Source organism: Delphinus delphis, chromosome 1 (genome assembly GCF_949987515.2).
Source record: "Delphinus delphis chromosome 1, mDelDel1.2, whole genome shotgun sequence".
Taxonomy (NCBI): Eukaryota; Metazoa; Chordata; class Mammalia; order Artiodactyla; family Delphinidae; genus Delphinus; species Delphinus delphis.
Window position 1 is genome coordinate 152,668,738 of NC_082683.1, and position 19,231 is coordinate 152,687,968.

The 19,231-nt window shown below is 48.8% G+C and overlaps 1 protein-coding gene across 1 annotated transcript; it reads left to right on the forward strand.

Moving 5' to 3' along the window:
• The first annotated feature begins 1,509 nt into the window (after positions 1-1,509).
• On the forward strand, positions 1,510-11,661 carry FMOD (fibromodulin). The gene is made up of 3 exons (XM_059996396.1): positions 1,510-1,574; positions 4,288-5,278; positions 9,763-11,661. The coding sequence occupies exons 2-3, from the start codon at positions 4,297-4,299 to the stop codon at positions 9,912-9,914; spliced, it is 1,134 nt and encodes a 377-aa protein (XP_059852379.1). The 5' UTR covers positions 1,510-1,574; positions 4,288-4,296; the 3' UTR covers positions 9,915-11,661.
• Positions 11,662-19,231: the final 7,570 nt, after the last annotated feature.

Below are 19,231 nucleotides of genomic sequence, written 5' to 3' on the forward strand. Positions count from 1 at the left end.
AATATAAAGTTTCAGTTTTGAAAGATGAAAAAGTTCTAGAGACTGGCTGTACAGCAATACTTAACACTTCTGAACTGCACACTTAAAATTTGTTAAGATAGTAAAGTTTAAGTTATGAGTCAGTTACCACAATTTAAAACAATTTGAAGGGTGTTTCTTGGATGTTAGCATGAGGCAGTTAGTTGAGGAAAGAGCATTCAGGATGCAAGGGTTCATCTAAGCTACTGAGATTCTAAGTAATCCAAATTCTTCTAGCCCCTGAACTTCCAGTTCAGACTCATCTATCTAACTGCCTGCATGCATCTCCACTGGAATGCCTAACAGGCATCTCTAACTTAGACTCTGTCCCTCCCCATCTTTCTAATGTCAGGAAATGGTGCTACCACCCAACCAGTTGCTCAAACTCAAAATCAAGGACTCGTCCTTGACTTCCTCTAACTCCCTATCTGGTCCATTTTCAAGATTCCTTGTCTAAAGATACATTGTTCCCTCTTCCATTGCACTAGCCCAATCTGCCATTATCTCTCAACAAAGGCGGGCTAGAGCTCCTGCTTCCACACTTTCCTGCTTTTTGCCACACAGCAGTCTCTCCCATGTGCTTTTAAAAATGTAGGTCAGATCTTTTCACTTCCTCTGCTTAAACATTCAGAATAAAAGTTAAATCCATGCCATGGCCTAAAAGTCCCTTCATGGTCTAGCTCCTGCCTACTTCTCCGACCTCATCTTCCCCTTGCTCAGGGTCTCTACATCTGTAAAATGGCCACAACAGCAATCATCTCTGGGCCGGGGGCCTCACACAAATTACCTCACAGAGTCCTTGCTACAACTCAACAAGGTACTTGTTGCTAACCCTAAGATCATCATGAGACAGGCGAAAGTGCATGAGGCTAGTGAACAGTAAGTGATCAACAAATGTGAGTCCCTTTCTTCCCTTTTATCACAGTGGCGAGAGAGAAACCCTACAGCCCAGACAGGTCTACACTGGTCAGGGATGGAACTGGAGCCAGAGCCAGCTGTCCTGTGTCCTCTCCCTTAGTCCATTAGCCTAACCACCTGCCCGTAGAGGGCGCCGGAGCCCAGAAGGGTGAGCCCTCGCTCTCCCGTGGGACCCGTGGGTTGCTGAAAGAGTTAAGATGCCTCTTCCCAAATCCTGGCCCTCCCCATCCCTGCATCTGCCCTTGTGGGTTTAATGAGAAATCCAGGCGCTTCGTAAGAGACTGTACAAATAACTTCGAGGGCGCCACTAACTCATTCAGCAGAAAGAGACCCTGAGCTGCCAATGCTTTAGGGCAGATGAGTGGAAAGAAGGTGGTTTTTATAGAGTCAGGCGGACAGCAGGATTTTGCGCGGTTGAGTGTGAGCTCCGCCCCTGCAGCAGAGCCGAAAAAGCCAGGATCCGGGCTCCTCAACCCCTCTCTTCACAACATTTGATTAGGAATGTGGGGGCGGGCCCTGGCCTGGCACAGACACACACACTCTCAGTAGACACCCTCACTCCTCTCCCTCTCACACGCTCTCCAACCAAGGAGGCCAGACAGAGAGACGTGGTCATTCTCTGAAAGGTTCAACTCGAGGTAAGTCAGTCATTTTACTTCAGGTTTTGTCCCTGGTAGTTCCACAAAGGGACAACAGCAAAGAGGCTGGGGAGCAGGGCAAGGGCCGGGCGGAAGGAGTCATTCGTCCTTCTCCCATCTGGGCTGTGTCCCAGGATGCTGGAGCCGGGAAAGGGGAGTAGAAGGAAGGGTTTCCAACATGCTACCTTTGTCCTACTGTTTCTTTCTGTTGTTGGGGGACATCCAATTCTCAGGCATGAAAAAGTGAAGGGCCAGGTATCTAGCATAGCCAGCTCTGCCCCACTACTGCTCAGAAAGCCCACCATCCTAGCCCTGTGTCCCTGCAGTCTCTCTTCAGAAGGGTTGTGGTAACTAAATTCTGTTATGAGAGCGGAGAGGGAGTTTTGTGTAGTGTGTGTGTGCGTACGTGTGCATGCACACACGTGCTTGTGTGTTGCTGGGGTGAAAGGGAAAGAATACACAGAAATATTGAGACTTGACCAGGTCCAAGGAGCTGTGAAATGGGGATCCAATTCAGGTTAGGGAATAGCTCTGGCTTGACCTCCTGGACTCTGACAGAAGGGAGAAATGGTTCTCTAGAATGGAGAAATGAAAGAACGGCAGTAACTCCTGAGTAAGCTCCCCCCAACTCAGAGAGCGCCAGTCCTAGAAACTCTTCACCTTACAAAGCTCTGAGCACAGGAGGGTCTCTATCATTGGGGGTGGGGTGGGTGAGGATTTAAGAGTATAAACCCTGGAGCAACATTGCTAAGAGATGGGGGTAGGGTAAAGAGAGGAATAAGGTACCACCAAACCCTTTTAGCCGTCACGACTCCAAAGGAGACTCAAGTGGGCAGGATGCACAGCCCTGGAAGGCTGGGTCTCGAAGAGGAAGATGGCTCTTGTCTGCCACGGTGCCTAGTCTGGAAGGAGAAATGGAGACAGAGGCTCACTGTGCCAGCCTCCAGACAGCCACTGTGATCCTGCAGCAGCCCAGAGCTGAGCATGGAAAAATGTGCTACTGGTAATGGGCCATTCCATCCGTCTTCCCCTGGCCAGTGCCAAGGCCCAGCCAGCATGCCCAGGCAGTGGGTGGCTGGGTTGGCCCCTCAGAAACACTGTGGGCTCTTTGTCTGAGGCTGCCTGAGGATGAGCCCGGGGCCTCGCCTCTGCGACCCAGGGGCCTCGCCTCTGCAACCCAGAGGCTAATGGAATAAAGTGGGCCTAAGGGAATTGCTTTCAGGGGACAGAGAGGTCTGACAGAGACGGTGGCCAGAAGGTGACTAGATTGTCACTATTAGGGTCCTTCTCATCGGTTCATTGGATTTGATGTTGGCTTTTAGACTCCTTTCTTTCTCCTGTCCACGGGTGCCAACCCCAGCCAAGGGCCAATAGCAATGTGAATGGTATACGTGCCTATTCCCAGACCAAGAAAGGTTCTAAGGTATTCTGTCCAAGGGTGACAATCACCCCTCTGGAAGGGACCCATTGCTCACAGGGGTTATGCAGTGCTTTGGCTATAGGTATTCAGAGTAAGACATCCAGACTGATATGCCACCCCATGACCCCTCATCTTCCACTCCTTCAGCTTCCCTCTCAGGTGACACCAAACCCACACTTCTCTCTAAACCTACCCTGCTCTCATCTCGCTAGCATAACAAGCTCGAAGGCAATGGGCTGCCAGGAAATGTGGGGGCCTAGATATGGAGACTGGTAATCCAGAGGTGGCTTGGGATGGGAGAGAAGGATGCCAGAATCCCATTCTAAAGGCATGTTCCCTTGGGCATACTCAAGAGGCTTCAATTCCTGTTCCATTGTTTGATGTTCCTCATTCATTCTCTTGGTCCCATTTGGCTCTTGCATAATGTCCATGGTGGAGCGGGAGAAGTAGTAACACTTTACTGGACAAGTGCAGGAAGACTTGCATGCACTCAGTACCCACTCTAGAAGACAAGTGCCACACCTGGGTGGCAGTGGGCCCAGTCTGGAGGGAATCTGTAACTGTTACATGAAGACCCTGTGCCGGCCAAGTTGCATGTGTAGCCACAGACTGCCAACCAGAGAGTTTCCTCCCCAGCAGACTGTTACAGGTGCTGGTACCACGAGCCCAGGCCTTGTGATGGCTGCAGGGGGACCACAGCACTCCCCACAGACTCAAAACAGAAACGCTCTGCCTTCCCAAGTAGTTCAGATCTTCCCCTTTGAGATCTCAAGCCACTTCTGGCTGTTTCCCAGAGATATGGAAAGAGCCAGAGGGCTTTTTCCTTGGACTCTTGGGAAACATTATGTCCTGGGGAGTCCAAACTGGATGTGAATTCAGGCCTAAAGAGCACCCACCACCACTACCACTCCCATGGGAATTGCTGTGGCCTTTCTAGCTCCCCCAACAGTACCTTCAGGTTGCTAGAGGTTCCTATGGGCCTGCCCTCCAAAACAAATGCAGCACCTCCATTCAAGCTCCTTTTAATCTCAAAGGCTATGTTTCTGCGACTCTATGACCAGAGGAAAATGCACCTAGCTCCCCGCAGACAGCCACGTTTCTGCTGGACCAAGTGTGCAGGGGCGGCACTGGGAGGAGGCCCAGAGGAAGTGAGAGCAAGGCTACTGCTCACAGCTGTTTGCTGCTGAAGTCAGGTCTGCGTAGCTCAAAGACTAAGGCTCACCTGCTCTGCCTCCCTGCCTCCCTAGAGTCTCACTCACGCCTGCTTACTCTGTTCTCTCTCCCTTCTTGCAGAGAGACAACATGCAGTGGGCTTCCCTCCTGCTGCTGGCAGGGCTCTGCTCCCTTTCCCGGGCCCAATATGAGGAAGACTCCCACTGGTGGTTCCACTACCTCCGCAGCAACCAGCAGTCCACCTACTACGACCCCTATGACCCTTACCCTTATGAGCCCTATGATCCTTACCCCTATGGGGGAGAGGAAGGTCCAGCCTATGCCTACGGCTCTCCACCCCCACCAGAGCCCCGCGACTGCCCCCAGGAGTGCGACTGCCCCCCCAACTTCCCCACAGCCATGTACTGTGACAACCGCAACCTCAAGTACCTACCCTTCGTCCCCTCCCGCATGAAATACGTCTACTTCCAGAACAATCAGATCTCTTCCATCCAGGAGGGCGTTTTCGACAACGCCACTGGGCTGCTCTGGATTGCTCTCCATGGCAACCAGATCACCAGTGATAAGGTGGGCAAGAAGGTCTTCTCCAAGCTGAGGCACCTGGAGAGGCTGTACATGGACCACAACAACCTGACCCGGATGCCTGGCCCACTGCCTCGATCCCTGAGGGAGCTCCATCTCGAGCACAACCAGATCTCGAGGGTCCCCAACAACGCGCTGGAGGGGCTGGAGAACCTCACGGCCTTGTACCTCCAACACAACGAGATCCAGGAAGTGGGCAGTTCGGTGAAAGGCCTCCGGTCACTGATCTTGCTGGACCTGAGTTACAACCACCTTCGGAAGGTGCCTGATGGACTGCCCTCAGCCCTTGAGCAGCTGTACCTAGAGCACAACAATGTCTACTCGGTCCCCGACAGCTACTTCCGGGGGTCGCCCAAGCTGCTGTATGTGCGGCTGTCCCACAACAGTCTCACCAACAGTGGCCTGGCCTCTAACACCTTCAATTCCAGCAGCCTCCTTGAGCTCGATCTCTCCTACAACCAGCTGCAGAAGATCCCCCCAGTGAACACCAACCTGGAGAACCTTTACCTCCAAGGCAATAGGATCAATGGTGAGACTTTCGCAAAGGGGAGTGGGGAGGGCTGTCTGCTGCATTGGAAAGACCCAATTCTGAGTGCTGGGGGCAATACAGAAGAAATAGAAGTAGGGGAACCAAAGAGTACCAATGAAGTAAGCTGAAAACCCTGCCATATCCCTGTACAAAATGGTACATAGTGGCATACTCTTATACTACACAGCAGTGCTAGGAAAAGTCAGTGGGAGAGTGGGTTGGTACGGAAGAAGACTTCCCAGAAGAGGTAAGTCTCAATCTAGGTCTTGAGAGATAAGCGGGCATGGGCTGGAGGAACACAGGACTGGGCCCTTCTGAGAAATGCAATTGCCACAAACAAAGGGACCAGTCATTTAACAGGCCACCTGGAGGGGGCAGCCAGGAAATTCCTGTGTCTAAGAGGTAGGGGTCATGTGTTAAGCAGTGAGAGAGGAGTTGGGAGAGGTTGGGGAGGTGGCAGTTCATAGACAGGGGGGTTTAAGTTGAACTTCTACGGTCCGTCTCAGGAGGAAAGTGTGCTGTTAAGAAACCGTGGTATCTGCACTTTCTCACTGACCCGGAAGAGGATGAGCTCTCTGTTTCCACCTGATCTACTCATGCCTCGACAGCCTGGTCTTGTGTCTGGATGTTTATTTGCTTTTTAAACATAACAACTGGTGGACAAGAATTTGTAGCCTCTCAGAGCTGAATGCGGCACTTGCTCTGGCTGGTTCTCCCTGGAGTACAAGGAGCCCCTGGTGGCAGGGCAGAGGCCCCCTAGGGTAACATGAGCCTGACCACCGCCAAACCCTGGGGTGGTGGACAAGGACAAGGGCTTCTTGTTTTCCAAGCTCTTCCCAGAAAAGGCCTAAAGTGCTGCCTTTCTCTGTCCAAGAACTAAAATCTTCATTTCAGATTGGATTATCTAGTTGATTTTCAGCTCCCTCTCAGGATCTTGTGTTCACAATGTGCTTACATTACCCCAGGGCCTCTGATATCTTAATCCAGCTGGAAGGTACAGAGCCAGATTTTAACCTCTCTTCCTCTGCAGCAAAGTACCCCTCTCCCTGGGGAATGAAGGACTCATTAATGACCATTGGCAAAGGGCTCTGAAGTAGAGCCTGCTGAGAGCAAACAGCACCATCAAAGCATGGATAGGGACTGAGTCTACAACCTCTCCCATCAATACTTTCTCTCCCTGTGCTCAGGGAACAGATCAGTCGTTTGGCAAGATGTTAACGAGCTAGACAGCCCTCTGAGTGAGAGAGGCACCAGTCCCAGAGGTTGACTGTGAGGTGGGCAAGGTGAAGAGGTCTCTGGTTCTCTAGTTGGAAGTGCAAGACACCATCATGTATAGGGCAAACTGTTTTGTATTTAAAGTCTCTCTTTCTTTGGGGGGTGGGGGTGTGGGGGTGCGGGTCTTCCTATTCCCAAGGCAGGGTTCTCTGGTCTCCAAGATGTTGCATGCTGCAAAGGGTTTGACATTTGCTTGTAGCTGTTCATCATCCCACCCAGAAGTCACCACTACTTATCTGCCACCCATTCTAAATACAGGAGGATCGTCACAACAGAAACGTCATATTGTATACAGTGCTTTATCAGAGTTTGACCCTGAAAATGTGACAGCAAAGAGCAGCTGTCACGGGAGAGAAGCCGTTAGTTATTGCCTGACTGTACAATCAGAAAACTTGGGGTGAGGAAGTCTCCATTGCAGCATCTTGTCACCCTGTCTTCTTGCAGAACCACATCTGCCGCTCAAATACAAGGTGGTTCACCCCTTCCAAAAGCTCTGCTAAAGATAAAATCACTTTAGTCGAGTGTCTCAAGGTCTTGCAAGAAATTTCTCCCTTAAGTCAAACCTAAAAATGTCCAGTGCCTACCCCAAATCCCTTCTTGTGCAATTTAAGCCAAAGCCCCTTTGTCTGGATATCTCCCTTTTAGTCTTCTTTTGGCAAAATAACACCAACTCCTTATTTTTCTTAATTAGTGGATGAATACATGTAAAGTGCTTGGTTCGCCTGGCACATTATTGAAAAAGCAATACACAGTAACTATATTATAAGCTTTTCTTCTATTGCCACTTTGAAATTGCCAGGTACAGTTTTGTTCTGTTTTATTTTTTTCATCGCAAAGATGGGGAAACTGAGACACAGAGAAGGAAAGGCAATCTCTTTAGGTCACCCAGATCTTGTAGCATAGCCTCTACCATCAACAGCAAAGGACTGAAAGCCAGGCTTCTCTAGCTGAGAATGGAAGGAGTATCTCTCTGATTCAGACCAACAGCAGGAAAGACAGTTCTCCAGCCTCAGGCCCTCGCCTGGGCCAATGTGAAGGAGGTCTCCCTGCATAGCTGGTCAGGGACCCAGAGCAGGGGTGGGTGGTGAAGGTGGGATATTGAAGCAACCCTCTGAGAGGGGAGCTAAAAGGACAGGAGCTGAAGGGTGTGCAGTGGAATTAGGCCCGGCCCTCTCCCTCCCCCTTCCTTCTTCCATTAGCATCTCCCTCAGTTTTTCCAGCCTGGCAAGAGCAGGAAACACAGCTCAGAATGTTATCCAGCAGCTCTGAGATCCAGGGGGCAGGGCGGGTGTACCAGGAGGAATTTGGAAAGACTTTTGTCAGAATTTAATCCGGGATGGAAAGTGTCCTCCGGAGTCTCCAAGCAGAAGCCCCGTCCTATTCATGAGCTTAGGGAAGATAAACAGGGGGCTCACGGTGCTCAACCTGTGGATAGAATCTACACATGCTGTGTGCTGAGCAGCCCCTCAGTGCTCAACAGTTGGGATCCAGGACTTTAGCAGGCAGTCTGAAGGCCCCAGGATGGTGTAGAGAATCTATGGTGGAACCTCTAAGTGCAGTCTGCCGACAGGGTTGGAGGTGATATTTAAGCTGGGCCACTTTACTTCTCCCCAGCCCAACTCACTCCACCTGTTCCACACAGACAACATAGACCTGGCCCCTGGCCTTGGCTCTGCCCCCAACCTGTCCACCTGGAGGCCACTTGATCTATTCCCTGGGACCAGAAAGGAAACATCCAAAAGCATTCCAGGTCTCCACCCCCACCCCGCACCGAGTGCTCTCCAAAGAAGGGTATTTCCTGTTCTCATTATTCTTTGGGGCTGGGTTTTCTATCTTACATTTGCAGTACAAGTTAACTGGCTGCAGCCTCAGCCCATCTCCTCTCTGTCAGTCTTGACAGAGACTGAAAAGAATTGCTAGCGCTAATTTAAAAAACAATTTCTTCATCTATCTAAGCTCTCCATACTGTCTTCCTTGCAACCTTCACGTTCATACCCATAATCTCTCCATCCACAATGCCCTCGAAGGTCACCTCTAGGAAGAGAGTTAGGAAAGCCTTCCTCCCATTCCTCCTGCCCTGCTCCAGGCTGACACACAGCTCCTGACCACTGTGGCAAGCAGAGGAATGCCTCTGGTTGAGGCAAAAGCAAGCCCAGCTCTGGGTCTGCCTAAGTGTTACAGCCTACGGAGACCCGACAGGTAACCTCACCCAAAGCCCCTTTGACATGAGCCACCTTCCTGATGCTCTCACACATCGTGTTGAAGGCAGCCTCTAGGGGCTTCAGCAGCTTCTCAGTGGTGACTCTGGCTGTCCTTGCTGGAGTTTTAGCTGAGTTCTTGGTTTTTATCCTTCAAGTTCCTGACCCAGCAGGCTAGAGACAGAGGTGGCTGATCTGTCCAAGAGGACAACCAGAGGGAGAACAAGGTGAATGGTAGCAGAAGGATTTGTATTTAAATCAAACAGAACTACTGTATCAATTAGGACTGCATGGTTTGGAGGGAAAATCTTCAAAAAAGGGTACTTCTTTTGAGATTACAAAAAAGGAGGGTAAACCGTATCATATTAAATGTGGGATGCAAGAGAGTTATTTATTGGACTTTTGAGCTCCATAGCAGCCCTGTTTATCTATCAGCTTCCATCTCCTTAGACCTCAGGGCCTTGCTCACTCCTTTGGCCTTACTCAGAATGTACACGGACAACGCCCTCAAAGCTCTGCACTCAGAGACACTTGTCTCTCAGTCTAGATTTTCTCTCTTTAATTTTCTGCCACTTGCTCTATCTGCAAAGTGTTAGGAAATAGTCCAGATTTAAGTCCCTGCATTTCCCCAGTCTTCCTTCTTAAAGCAATTCGGAAACACCCTCCTCTCCAAAAGCAATCAAAGCTGCTAGGGTTCGTCTTTGACTGCCTTCTGCTGCCACCTGCTGCCTAAAGATGGGAAAAGATCAAGGCCTGGCTGGAAGGACATTCCAGGGTCTACAGAGAGGGATGAGTATGAGGTGGAGCTATGCAGGCAGAGACCCCACTCTGTCTCTGGTTCTGCCCACTAATTGGTGCAAGTATGACTCCGATCCTGGAAAGTGCCTGCCCCACCCAGCCGAGTTCCACCTCTCACATTAGAAGCTTCACAGAGGAGGTCTGGCCTCACTGCGGACCCAGGTCCCTGATCTGGGCTTCTCCGACCCACCCCCACCCCTCTTGTTCCCACAGAGTTCTCCATCAGCAGCTTCTGCACCGTGGTGGACGTCATGAATTTCTCCAAGCTGCAGGTGCTGCGCCTGGACGGGAACGAGATCAAGCGCAGCGCCATGCCGCCCGACGCACCCCTCTGCCTGCGCGTCGCCAGCCTCATCGAGATCTGAGTGGCCCACGCACTGGGCGTGGGGCCAGAGCCCCCGTGCCCCTCTGCATTTGGCTTGATGGTTTGGTTTGGCTTTTGCTGTAAGGTCTGGGACAGACCATGTGACAGAAGTCCATGGGCTCCCTCTACAGTTTTCTACCCTGTAGGCAAGTTCAGGTGGAATCAGGGGACAGGCAGCCTTCTTCTGAGGGACATGAAACTCTCCTTTCCAGGACAGAAGTGGTGGCAGACTTCTTCAGGGACTTCTGTCCCTGAAGTCCCAACCCCAGAAATCTCATTACCCGTTCTTCACAACGATCTGGTGCCGTGAACCCTAAAATTTGCTTGAGCAATAGTACATAACCTTACTTTTTAAACCATCACTGATTCTGTCTGTGAGCAGCGCTTGACAGCTCTGCCATGTGCTGGGCTAGGTGTGCAGTTACTCTGGGCTCCCACTCGCTGCTTCTCAGTATATACCTCTTTGGCCAACTGCCTCCTCTTAAGTCCACCTCATCCACTCAACATGGCCCCACAGACACGTCTTCTCTGCCTTGGGCAGAGGCAGGAGACCCCAAGGCATGTGCTCATCTGCCCAGTGCCTGTGCAGAGAACTCACACTCGCATCTGAGGTTGGAAGGACACCAAGAGTCACCTCTACACCAGAGGTCACCAGTATGATGACCATGTTCTTGGCTTGATGTGGGAGGAGAAAAGCAACCTCAGGCTTAGCTAAATGTATAGGGCTAGATTTTAACAGCTAAGCAATTCTTTGAAGGTGGATCAGACTTCAGAAGAGGAAAGGCCATGGACTCAGCTGGAGACTAGTTTGGGCTTGACTGAAAAAAAAAAAAAAAGAGGAAAGGCCAGATTCTGCTTATCGTCAGCATCCATAATGGAGGCAAACACACCTCGAATTGGCTGAATTGAGGAAGCAGCTGCAGTAGTTTCATGCTTAGCCAGCACTCTCTGCATTCCCAGCAGCTCCCTACTTGGGTCTTTATCTTCAAAGGCAGAGTCCATGCGGTTCTCAAAGCATGAGAGAGGTAATTTGTCCTCTCCTCTTATGCAAGCAGAAAGGTCTATATCCTGATGGGAGAGACAGACTCCAACCAGCCCAGGATCTGCCAAAGGAGGAGGCTGTGGTATTAATTGTTTTCTCCTAAGGCCACAGTTAATAGTACCAGCTCTGGCTGGAGACGCTCATTGGGTCAGTGAAGCCCAGGCCCGGCAGCCAAATCTTGCCTGTACTAAGCACAAAACCCTCTGCTTTCACATCTCTGAGCTACACTCTCATTACTGAAGATGGCTGTTGCTTTATAGCTTGGGTGGAGAGCAATTAGTTCTTCCCATTTCTGAAAGCAGTGTTGTCTGGGGACCTAACCCTCCTGCTCTTTGGGGTACCATTGGGATGGAGCCATCCAGGCAGCCATGGCCAGGGACTGCTTGAGGACAGCTAGCCCTAATCTGCTCCTTGCCCAGATGCCACTGTGTCCCTGATACAGTGTATGCTTTGAAGCCGTTTTCCTGAAAAGGGAAGGGGGGGATACTTGGACTGCTTCTTGGCTCCAGACCTTGAAATCCACAAAAGCCAAACCAGCTCATTTCAACAAAGGAGCTCTGAGGTGAGGGGCAAGGCTGCCCCTTGCCCCAGGGCTCTTCAGAAAGTATCTGCATGTGAACACCATCATGCCTCTATAAAGGATCCTTATCACAGGAAAAGCATGAGTGGTGGCTAACCCAACCAATAAAGTTATTTTACAATTGCATCTGCAAGAATGGAGTCAATTAAGGCAGACACAGAAGGGTTACTTTAAGGGGGGGGGGGTCACATAAGCCTCAGACTGGAGGAGCCCACTTTCTCATCTATTCTGCTTGGGTAGATATAGCTAAGAGGTTTTTAAAAAGTCACCTGTATAAAATCTCTAGTTAGCAAACTCTGTGCTCTGGAAGTTCTTCTTTAAGTCTAACTTCAATCTCACTAGCTCCATATTTCCTTCCATTTGGTCCCCAAGAGATAAAGAAAAAAATTATTTTTTTCAATCATTCTATCATTTTTCTCCTTCAACCATCCTCCCTTGTTTACCCAGTAATTATGGCGCTGGTGGGTCCAGAGTATTGTTGTCTTAACCGCGCCTGCCCTCTAGTGGCAACTATGTAGAACTGAGGGCAGTCAAGTACTGCAAAGCCAAGTTGGGCCTGGAAGAGGAAAATAAGCATTCAAGTAGCCCATCTGCTCTTTCATTCAACTTCTCAATGCACATTTCTTTTTTCTTTTTTTAAAGAAGATGTTGGGGGTAGGAGTTAATTAATTAATTAATTAATTTTTGCTGTGTTGGGTCTTCGTTTCTGTGCGAGGGCTTTCTCTAGTTGTGGCAAGTGGGGGCCACTCTTCATCGCAGTGCGCGGGCCTCTCACTATCACAGCCTCTCTTGTTGCGCAGCACAGGCTCCAGACGCACAGGCTCCGTATTTGTGGCTCACGGGCCCAGTTGCTCCACGGCATCTGGGATCTTCCCAGACCAGGGCTCGAACCCGTGTCCCCTGCATTAGCAGGCAGACTCTCAATCACTGCGCCACCAGGGAAGCCCTCAATGCACGTTTCTTGAAAGCCTTTAAGAGCTAGGCTTGTGCTTTTAGGACAATTCACTATTTTCTAATAGAGAAATAACCACAACTGATATTTACTGAGCTGAATATATTATTTACTGAAGATATTCACTAATATATTCTGTGAAATTCTGTTTCTAAATCCAGTGCTTCTCAAGGGGGTAGCAGGGGTGGATTATCCATCAGGCTCTGATGGATAAAAGTTGTCTCTTTTCCTTTAAGCTACCGTTTGATCAGTACTTATGTGTTAGGTGTTTTATTTATATGGCTTCATTAGCATTCCTAAACATTCTATGCCATTGGTACTATTATTTTCACTATTTTATATAGATGGAGAGACTGAGGCACAAAGAGGCTGAGGTCACCCAGGAAGAAAGCATCGAGGCCAGGATCTGACCCCAGGCCATCTCTCTCCCCAGCCTGCCAGTTTTGCTATACTGTTTCTACTGTGCTAGCCTGAAGATCTCTGTGTTACTGGTGTATGCAGAACTGCTAGGAGTGTGGGGGATGCTTGGTGGTAGATGGGGTCTCACAAGGGGGGGGAGGCCATCCGACTTTATTTTTTGTGGACCTAAATCCATTCTGCTAGCATTCACAGTCCCTTTATGAATTTTCCAATTAAAATTCACTCTTCATCAATAAATATTTACCACAAGCCCTTGGTCAGGCACTGGGGATACTGCAGACAATAAAGGCAAGCCTTCCTTGCCATTGGGGGATTTATAATCTGGTGCAGTGACAAGCAGTGAACTAAAGAGTCACCCCAAGGACCACATAGTTACAAACTGAGAAAGGGCTGTGAAGGAGATGAGGATGGGTCTACATGAGGATTATCAAGGAGCCTGACCTAGTCTGGAGGAACAGGGGCAGATAATCAGATATGGAGGGAGAGTGTACTTACCTAGATGAAGAGATGGGAGGAGAGTCCAGCAGAGATAACAGCATGTATAGACCTCCTAATGCAGGAGGAAGCTTCCTGGACACTGAAAGACAGCAAAAATGGCTGGGGGCACAGTGGCAAGGAGCAACGAGGCTGGAGCTGTAGGCAGGGGTAAAACCAACTACTGCCTTTATTCTCTTATTTCAGACACAAGTACCAAAAAACTTTACCAACATTCCAAAGCCTCGGCTCAATCTCACAGTTCTGTCTTCCAGCAGCTAACGGGCAGATCTCACTTCGCACCATCAGAGCCTTTTCTGAAACTTTTAAAGGTGGCAATCCATGCCCACTTTCTCCCATTCGGCTCTGATCAGTACCGAGCCCCAATGGACACTTAACCAATAATCAAAGCAACAGAAGGTATGGTGTAACCAGGGAGTCTTGACATTTGTGGACCCCTTTGGCAGCCTGCCAAAGCCTATGGACCTCTTCTCAAAATGTTTTTGAAGGTATAAAATAAAATCCATTGGATTCCAAAGGAAACCAATGAAGTACAGTTATCAAAATGTATAAATATTTTAGATCATATATATATAAATATTTATTAATGTCATAAATAATGAGATCCAGCAACAAGTCTAAATACAGTCATTTCGAAGTGCTAATGAGCATGAATGTATGTATTTTCAATAACTGTAATGTGATATGAAAATATCTGTAATTTCAGTTGGTGACAAAGCTTCAGGCTGCTAATATTGCAGCGACTTGTTACCTTCATAATTGAAGGGAATGCTAAATTTCACTTAGCAGTGTGAAAAATGAAGATTCAGTGTTTTCTCATCCAAGTTCTGGGACCCTCCCTAAATTAAGCCACGAAAAGACAGGCAGAAAGGCAGATCATAGAGGAAAGGCAAGAAGAGAAGGCAAATCATGGTCTTGTCTCTCTATGAGCACAGCTCAATCATTCAACAAATTTTTTCTGTATGCAAAATCCTGAGCCAGATAATGTCAATAGTTGGTGCATTTAGTGTATGAAAGAATGAATGTAAAGGTCTCCAGGTACTTGCTGTGGAATTTGGTGGAGACAAAAATAACTAACTTGCATTACATCCACAGGGGAAGTAGAGAGTTGTTTGTGTCTTTAAACTTTACAGAGTAGCACTTTCTGTATTACTCTGCTTCTTTCAGTGAACATTGTGTGTTCAAGATTTATCCATATTGATTCTTGTGGTTCCAGTTCATTCATTCTAACCATTGTCTGAAAACACCTAAATTTATTTCTCTATTCTCCTTTTGAGGGACATTTAGATTATTTTCAATACTGTAATGTTAGAAACAAATGATGCAGTGAACATCCTTTTATCTGTCTCTTTGAGATTGCATTTGAGAGTCTCTCTAGCGTTTACATCAGGATTTCTTAACAGTGCGCTACTGGCCTTTGGCTCTGGATAATTCTTTGTGGGGCAAGGGGAGGGGGGACAGAGTGGACTGCCTGTAGGATGTTTAGCAGCATCCCTGACCTCTATCCACGAGATGCCATTAGCATCTGTCCCCTCCCCAGTCCAACTCAAAAATATCTCCAAATTTGCCAAATGTTCCCTGGGGGGTCAAAACCACCACCAGTTAAAAACTACTGGTATTTATGCCCAGGAGGGAACTGCTAAGTCGTGAAATATGAACAATTTACCTCTACTAGATTCTGTCAAACTGCTCTCCAAAGGGGTTGTACGAATGTGCACTCACACCAGTTGTACCTGAGCCTCCATTTCCCCACATCCCCATGACGCCAAATACTGCTTCAGACTTTAGTAATTTGGACAGTCTGATGGATGAGACTTGGTATTGATATTTATTTTAATTTGCATGCTCATCTTTTTCTTTTCAAAGATGATAGCAATTACACTGATCTATTCCTTCTTGAAGCTATGCTGAGCCTTTGTTGACAGTCTCCAAAAAGGAAAGGAGCTAAATCTGCTGGCCCAGCACAGAGAACCTGGAGCTGGAATCTGCCTGCTGAGCATGCCGCAGCAGAACTGGTCCTCAACCCCATCCCAGACTAGCTCCCTCCACCAAGAAGGCTGGGGGGAGCCCCAAATGGGACACAGCCCTCTGTGCTGTGGGGAAGTGTGAGCAACTTGCATCTTTTCTAGTCTACCTGGCCATGGGAGCAAATACAGAGATTAGAAGGGGTAGGGAGGTGGTCTCTCTTGCCGGGTACAGGGGGCTGGGAATAACAGCATCCTCAGTGTCCCACCCAAAGCCCACCCCAAAGGAGCTGCTGTAGCTACAATGGCTGTGATGGCGTTTGTAAGCAGTGGCAGTGGGCAGGTGCAGATGAGAAAGCATCAGCAACAGGTAACTACATGAACAGTAAGTGAAGGGCAGCATCAAAGGTGAGCATCTCCCCAACCTCAGGTCACAAGGCACCAGGCCATGACTCATGAGCATTGGCGAAGGCAGCAGTGAGGATGGTCTGTAAGACCCCACACCCCACCAAGGATAGAAAGAGAGAGGTAAGAGGCAAGCAGCTGTGCTAGCTGCAGTAAGGCACGTCCACCTATTGGCTCCATTGTCACACCACCAGATCATCCTTTACTTGTAAGTCAGAAGAGGATATGTGGGGGATCCACAGTCAATACGACACATCATTTCATGTGTTAGTTGAGCAACCTGGTTAGACTGTAAATTCTTTAAAGGTAGAGAGCGTGTCATATGATCCCTCCATATACCTCACAACAGTTAGCACAAAGCTGGGTTCATAAGTTTTTAATAACAACTGTTGGATCATATTTCTGGGAGCCAAATGGAAATAGTAGCATAAAATGAATTTAATAGCCTGTTGCACACACCCACACCCACACCCACACAAACACACCCCTTCTAATTTCCAAAAAAATATGAAGTGCTTTCAACAGTATGACCCCAGTTATTTTCCCAAAATATCTATAAAGTAAGGAGCCAGGTCTGATTCACCCACTTTACAGATAGGGTAATTGAGACCTAACACTTTTTATTGACTTGTCCCTAATGGCATATACTCAACACTGAAACCCAGGTCTGCTGGCTTCCCACTGAAATACACCCCAGTGCTGGGTGCCCCTTGCATCCTCCCTGTCCCCGGCATCTGGCACCACTGAGGTGCCCCAGACACATCATTGCTTTTGTTCTTAATAATGCAAAACATCAACAAAGGCCACTTCTGACATCAACAGGGTACAGCAGGTGATAGAACATGGCAGGATGACCACTAGGGGTCTGGGAGCACTGAACTGCCAGCCTCTGTGTTCACTGAAGAAAATCTATGGACCAGTGTGTAGCATTCAGGGGAGAGGCAGAGACTGCAGAAAAGATGAGTCTCTGAGCAACAAGAAAGGACTTCAGTGGAGAGTTTTGGGAAAAACTTAACAATCACACCTTGGTGTTAATGTAAGTATATGGAGAGGTCAGGTAAGACACTCCATGAGTCCGTGAAAAAAAAGGAGACTGTTAAATCCTGTTAAAAATGGGATTACTGTAAATCCTCAGACACTGCTGTTCTAAAATTTTTGAGAGGGAGGAATTTGAAGAAAAGTCCTTGACTCTGAGCTTCCACTGCCAGGGGCACAGGTTTGATTCCTCGTTGGGGAATCCCTCATGCTGAATACGGCGAAAAAAAAAAAACCTTAAGAAAAGTCCTTGAGGAAAAATGAATCCTATCTTGCCAACATCTCTCCCTTCGTAAAATCTGAGCTAAAACAGGACCCACGTGAAGGCTGGGAGCTGTGAGACTGTGCTAAGTTTTATTCTGAGTCCTAAATTGTTTTACTGATAGTAATTTTAAATGTCCCTAGAATCTAGTTGTTAGCCCTAGCACCTAAACCAAGAATGGGGGGCTGAGATTAACTATGGGGAAGTAATACTCATTCCTTCTTTATTAATATCTAAAATAATATCATTTATTAGGCATTATGTGTCAGGCATTTTGTCATAATAATGCTAGGAGGTAGGTGCTATTATCATTAGCATTTTTCATTGGTAAAAACTGAGGTTCAGAGAGGTGAAGTATCTGCTCAAGGTCACACAGCCAGTAGCAGTGGCAGAGCTGGAATTGTACCCTGTCACGGTCTCTAGAGTCTTAATCTTGATGCTACCGTGCTAGGTTCTTTGAATATGTATGTGTGTATGTTTGTGTGCATTGAGGTGGGGGAACAAAGTTATTCAAAATGCTTTCTCTTACAAAGCTTACAATGTATGTCCTCAGAAATGTATACTGTACTAAGTCTAGGAGGTTGGTGCCAATAGGTACAGTGTAATAAAGCGGATGATTAAGTTGGTTTTAGAGGATGGGTGACTGGTAACACGGCCCTAGTAGGGCGTGAGCACACACAGATGTACAAAAAGAAAACGAAGAGGGCCCGAGTAACAAACTTGGGAAAATAAACGCCCAAATACAGAGGGACTTTGGAGAGAGGACAGAGGAGGTTTCAGAAACCCGGAACCTCCAAAATTGCTCAAGAAAGGCTGCACCAGCCCTGCAGTCGGTCAGGCTGTGAGGAAGGCCTGAGAAATGGAGGAAAGACCTAAGCTTTAGGGACCCGAGACGCTCTAGCAGCAGGTGGCGGGAGGGAGGGGGTCCCGTCACAGAGGCCGCCACTTCTCGGCCCCTCCCCCGCCTGCCCTTTCCTGGTGAAAGGCCCGATTCTCCGCTACCTACCCGCGTAGCACCTCCACTCCGAAAACGCGTAGTGTCCCGCCTCCCCCCCCCCCCCCCCCATTTTTAACTCCTCTCTGCCAAACCTCGACATCAAGGAGAGCTTTGACTGGTCCGCTGTGCCCCACGGCCAGCCAATCAGCAGCTTGTTACCAAGGTGGGGGCTTCCCAGAGGGGGCGGAGGCTGCGGCACTATCCAGTTGCCAAACTAGGAAAACGAACTAGCTAGCGCGTTTGGTCGCGTTTCAAGGTCCCAGACAGCTTCTCCGTAGGGACTGAGGGACGTGGATGATTGGCCGGGGGCTCCTCCCTCTGCCCACATCCGGGAGGGAGGGAGCCAAACACCTGCCTGCCCTCACGCCCCCAGCCTCTCCGTAGCACCACCCTTGCGGTGCACGTCTGAGTGCGGGCGGCCCGCGCGGGATCATCCTCGGCTGTCCCCGACTGAAAGCCGTCGCCGTTGCCTCCCAGGCGTGTTGAGGACGGGAGAACTGCCTCGCTGGAAGGTGCAGAAAACAAGCCCACCTCACACGTTTGAGGCCGGCCAGACTGAGAAGTGAAGACAGGCTGAGATGCTGTATTGCACTGTGTGCCCCACAGTGACCAAGTGACCAGTTCATTCCACATGACCTTGTGGCCTGGGCGGGGCTAGAGTAGGGAAAGCCCCAAGAAGCAGAAGAATCAAATCTCAAGTCCCTTAACCCCTTTGAATTGGTCATCCCATCAGTAAAACAGGGCTAACAGTAATGCCTAAACTGCCACAAAGCAAGGGTCTGGACCAGAGGGTTTCAGAGCCCCAGGTCCTGGAGCTGTTCGCTCGCCCTGGTGAAGGTGGAAGAGGGATGCAGGTGGGAAAGGGGGGCTACCCGAACAGGACTACTATTTTTGGAACAGCAAAGACCACATTTCCAACCGTAGCTCATTACAAATGGGAGAGAGGATGGAGGCAAATCGACACCCTTACCAAATTCCCCTTTGGCCTTGTACCCAATTCCCAAATTCCCTGTTTCTCTCAGTTTCCATTGTGTAGCCTATATAAATGCCTCCTGATCTGGTAATGGTAATGACAATAATATTTAATAACATTTATTGTGTCCTTACAAAGAGCCAGACACTCTTCTAAGTGCTTCACCTATATTAATCCCCTCAAGAATACTGAG

Excerpts from the sequence above, each read along its gene's own strand:
- FMOD (XM_059996396.1), top strand. The coding sequence starts at position 4,297 with ATGCAGTGGGCTTCCCTCCTGCTGCTGGCAGGGCTCTGCTCCCTTTCC. Across the intron at positions 5,279-9,762 it reads CCAAGGCAATAGGATCAATG|AGTTCTCCATCAGCAGCTTC; the intron begins GTGAGACTTTCG and ends TTGTTCCCACAG.